The sequence below is a fragment of the Canis lupus genome, chromosome 30 (assembly GCF_003254725.2).
Source record: "Canis lupus dingo isolate Sandy chromosome 30, ASM325472v2, whole genome shotgun sequence".
Classification (NCBI taxonomy): domain Eukaryota; kingdom Metazoa; phylum Chordata; class Mammalia; order Carnivora; family Canidae; genus Canis; species Canis lupus.
In genome coordinates, this window is record NC_064272.1 from 37567788 (window position 1) to 37570436 (window position 2649).

At 66.7% G+C, this 2649-nt stretch overlaps 1 protein-coding gene across 1 annotated transcript; it reads left to right on the plus strand.

Moving 5' to 3' along the window:
- Nucleotides 1-265: 265 nt before the first annotated feature.
- On the plus strand, nucleotides 266-2649 carry ISLR (immunoglobulin superfamily containing leucine rich repeat). The gene is given in 3 exon segments (XM_025472204.3): nucleotides 266-417; nucleotides 618-1777; nucleotides 1779-2649. Coding segments are annotated over 3 exon segments (1305 nt in total). The 5' UTR covers nucleotides 266-407; the 3' UTR covers nucleotides 1914-2649.

The window sequence follows — 2649 nt, forward strand, 5'->3', positions numbered from 1 at the left end:
CTCGCCCAAGCCAGCGGAGAGGTCCTGGCGGGGGTTTATTTAGGCAGCTGCCCCTGCAGCTTGAACAGAACAGGCCACGGGTCTGACTCCGTAGAAAGGGTTTGGTGTCTGCTGTGGTCAGAGCCTGTAGGACGGGAGGGGGTGGACGGGGTGGATGGGGGCAGCGTGCACTGCACAAGGGGCCTTGTCTGGGCCGGGGCAAAGCATACCTATGGGGGGCTCTGGTGGGAGGGGCGGTGGCCAGGATGTGGGAGGGCAGGAGGGAGGTTCCCGGAGTGCTGGGGGAGGGGGCCGCTGAGAGCGGATTTCAAGTCATAAAGTCAGCTCGGAGCTGGGGAGCGGGCGAGGCAGGGAGAGCTCTCTGCTTGGAGGAGGAGCTGGGGTCCGTCTTCGCCTCTCCTGGCTGCATGACCTCGGGCAAGTCCTGGCCCTTCTCTGGGTCTCGGTGTCCCCTTCTGTAGAATGGCCTGCGGGCTAGGTGGTGTTGGGGCTTAGCTGGATTTCTGGGGGGCAGGGCCTTCCGATGGGGAAGAGCTCTGGCTGGCTGGGGTCCCGAGAGGGCCGAGCACCTCGCACGGGTCCTTCGGGTCACCTTGGCGGCATGTCCTTCTCTGCAGGAGGTAGGATGCCGGAGCTGAGGCTGCTGTGCTGGGCGCTCCTCCTGGGCCTGGTGCGGGCCTGCCCCGAGCCCTGCGACTGCGGAGAGAAGTACGGCTTCCAGATCGCGGACTGCGCCTACCGTGACCTGGAGGCTGTGCCACCCGGCTTCCCGGCCAATGTGACCACGCTGAGCCTGTCAGCCAACAGGCTGCCGAGCCTGCCAGAGGGGGCCTTCAGAGAGGTGCCCCTGCTGCAGTCGCTGTGGCTGGCGCACAACGAGATCCGCGCGGTGGCCGCCGGCGCCCTGGCCCCTCTGGGCCACCTCAAGAGCCTGGACCTCAGCCACAACCTCCTCTCTGACTTCGCCTGGAGCGACCTGCACAACCTCAGTGCCCTCCAGTTGCTCAAGATGGACAGCAACGAGCTGACCTTCATCCCCCGGGACGCCTTCCGCAGCCTGCGTGCCCTGCGCTCCCTGCAGCTCAACCACAACCGCCTGCACACGCTGGCCGAGGGCATCTTCACGCCGCTCACCGCGCTGTCCCACCTGCAGATCAACGACAACCCCTTCGACTGCACCTGCGGCATCGTGTGGTTCAAGACCTGGGCCCTGACCGCGGCTGTGTCCATCCCGGAGCAGGACAACATCACTTGCACCTCGCCCCACGTGCTCAAGGGCACACCGCTGAGCCGCCTGCTGCCGCTGCCCTGCTCGGCGCCCTCGGTGCAGCTCACCTACCAGCCCAGCCAGGACGGGGCTGAGCTGCGGCCTGGCTTCGTGCTGGCCCTGCACTGCGACGTGGATGGGCAGCCGGCACCCCAGCTCCACTGGCACATCCAGACGCCCGGCGGCACCGTGGAGATCGCCAGCCCCAACGTGGGTGCCGACGGGCGCGCCCTGCCCGGCGCCCCTGCGGCCAGCAGCCGGCCGCGCTTCCAGGCCTTTGCCAACGGCAGCCTGCTCATCCCTGACTTTGGCAAGCCGGAGGAGGGCACCTACAGCTGCCTGGCCACCAACGAGCTGGGCAGCGCGGAGAGCTCGGTGAACGTGGCCCTGGCCACACCGGGCGAGGGTGGCGAGGATGTGCTGGGGCGCAGGTTCCACGGCAAAGCGGCCGAGGGGAAGGGCTGCTACACGGTTGACAACGAGGTGCAGCCCTCAGGCCCGGAGGACAACTGTTGTCATCATCTACCTCAGCCGCGCCGGGGCGCCTGAGGCTGCAGCAGCAGGAGAAGGGGTCCCTGGGCAGCAGCCCCCGGGCCTGCTCCTCCTAGGCCAGAGCCTCCTCCTCGTCCTCCTCACTTCCTTCTAGCCTCCCCCCACCCGCCCTGCCCTGGGCCGGCTGGAGCAACCCCAAGGCCTCCCTGATTCCCGCCCCCACCCACCCCGACACTGTGCCGAGGGGCCTGAGGATGGCAACTCCCAAGGCCTGCGTGGGGGCCTCCACGTCTTCCTACCTCCCTTCTCGTCTCTCCTGGAACGCTCACCACCCCCAACTTGTAAACTTGCTCAAAGCTAGGGACTAGAACCGAATTTGATTCCGTACTCACCGTCTACGGTGCTGTTTGCTGCTAACCACACTGCCCATGCTCCCCGAGCGGGGCGGCCTGCCAGCAGGGCCATGCCTGACCGACCGGGTGAAGCCTCACTGATGGAATTCCGGGCGCTGGGACCAAAGAGCTGGCAAAGGCTGGGGCCCCGGGGCTGGGGCTGGGGGCTTGGCGGGGAGGTGGCCCGAAGCAGACAGGGCGTAGGAGAGAGGACTAGGGTCTAGGGGCAGTGGCTGGCATGGCTCTGGGCTCTTGGTGACCTGCTTAAGCTCCTGCTGCCTCTTGGCATTCTCTGATGGTTTGGGGGCTCGGGAATCTGTGCCCTCATCTCAGACAGGACTGGAGGATCCAGGACGGCCTTCAACTTCTCCCGCTCTGTGCCCCTCCACCCCGGACACCTGTCCCGCCTCTCTCTCCAAGTATGCATCTGTAGCCTGCCCCTCCACAGAGGCTAGCCAGCCCGGGGCGGCCGAGAAATAAACAGCATTTCTGATGCTC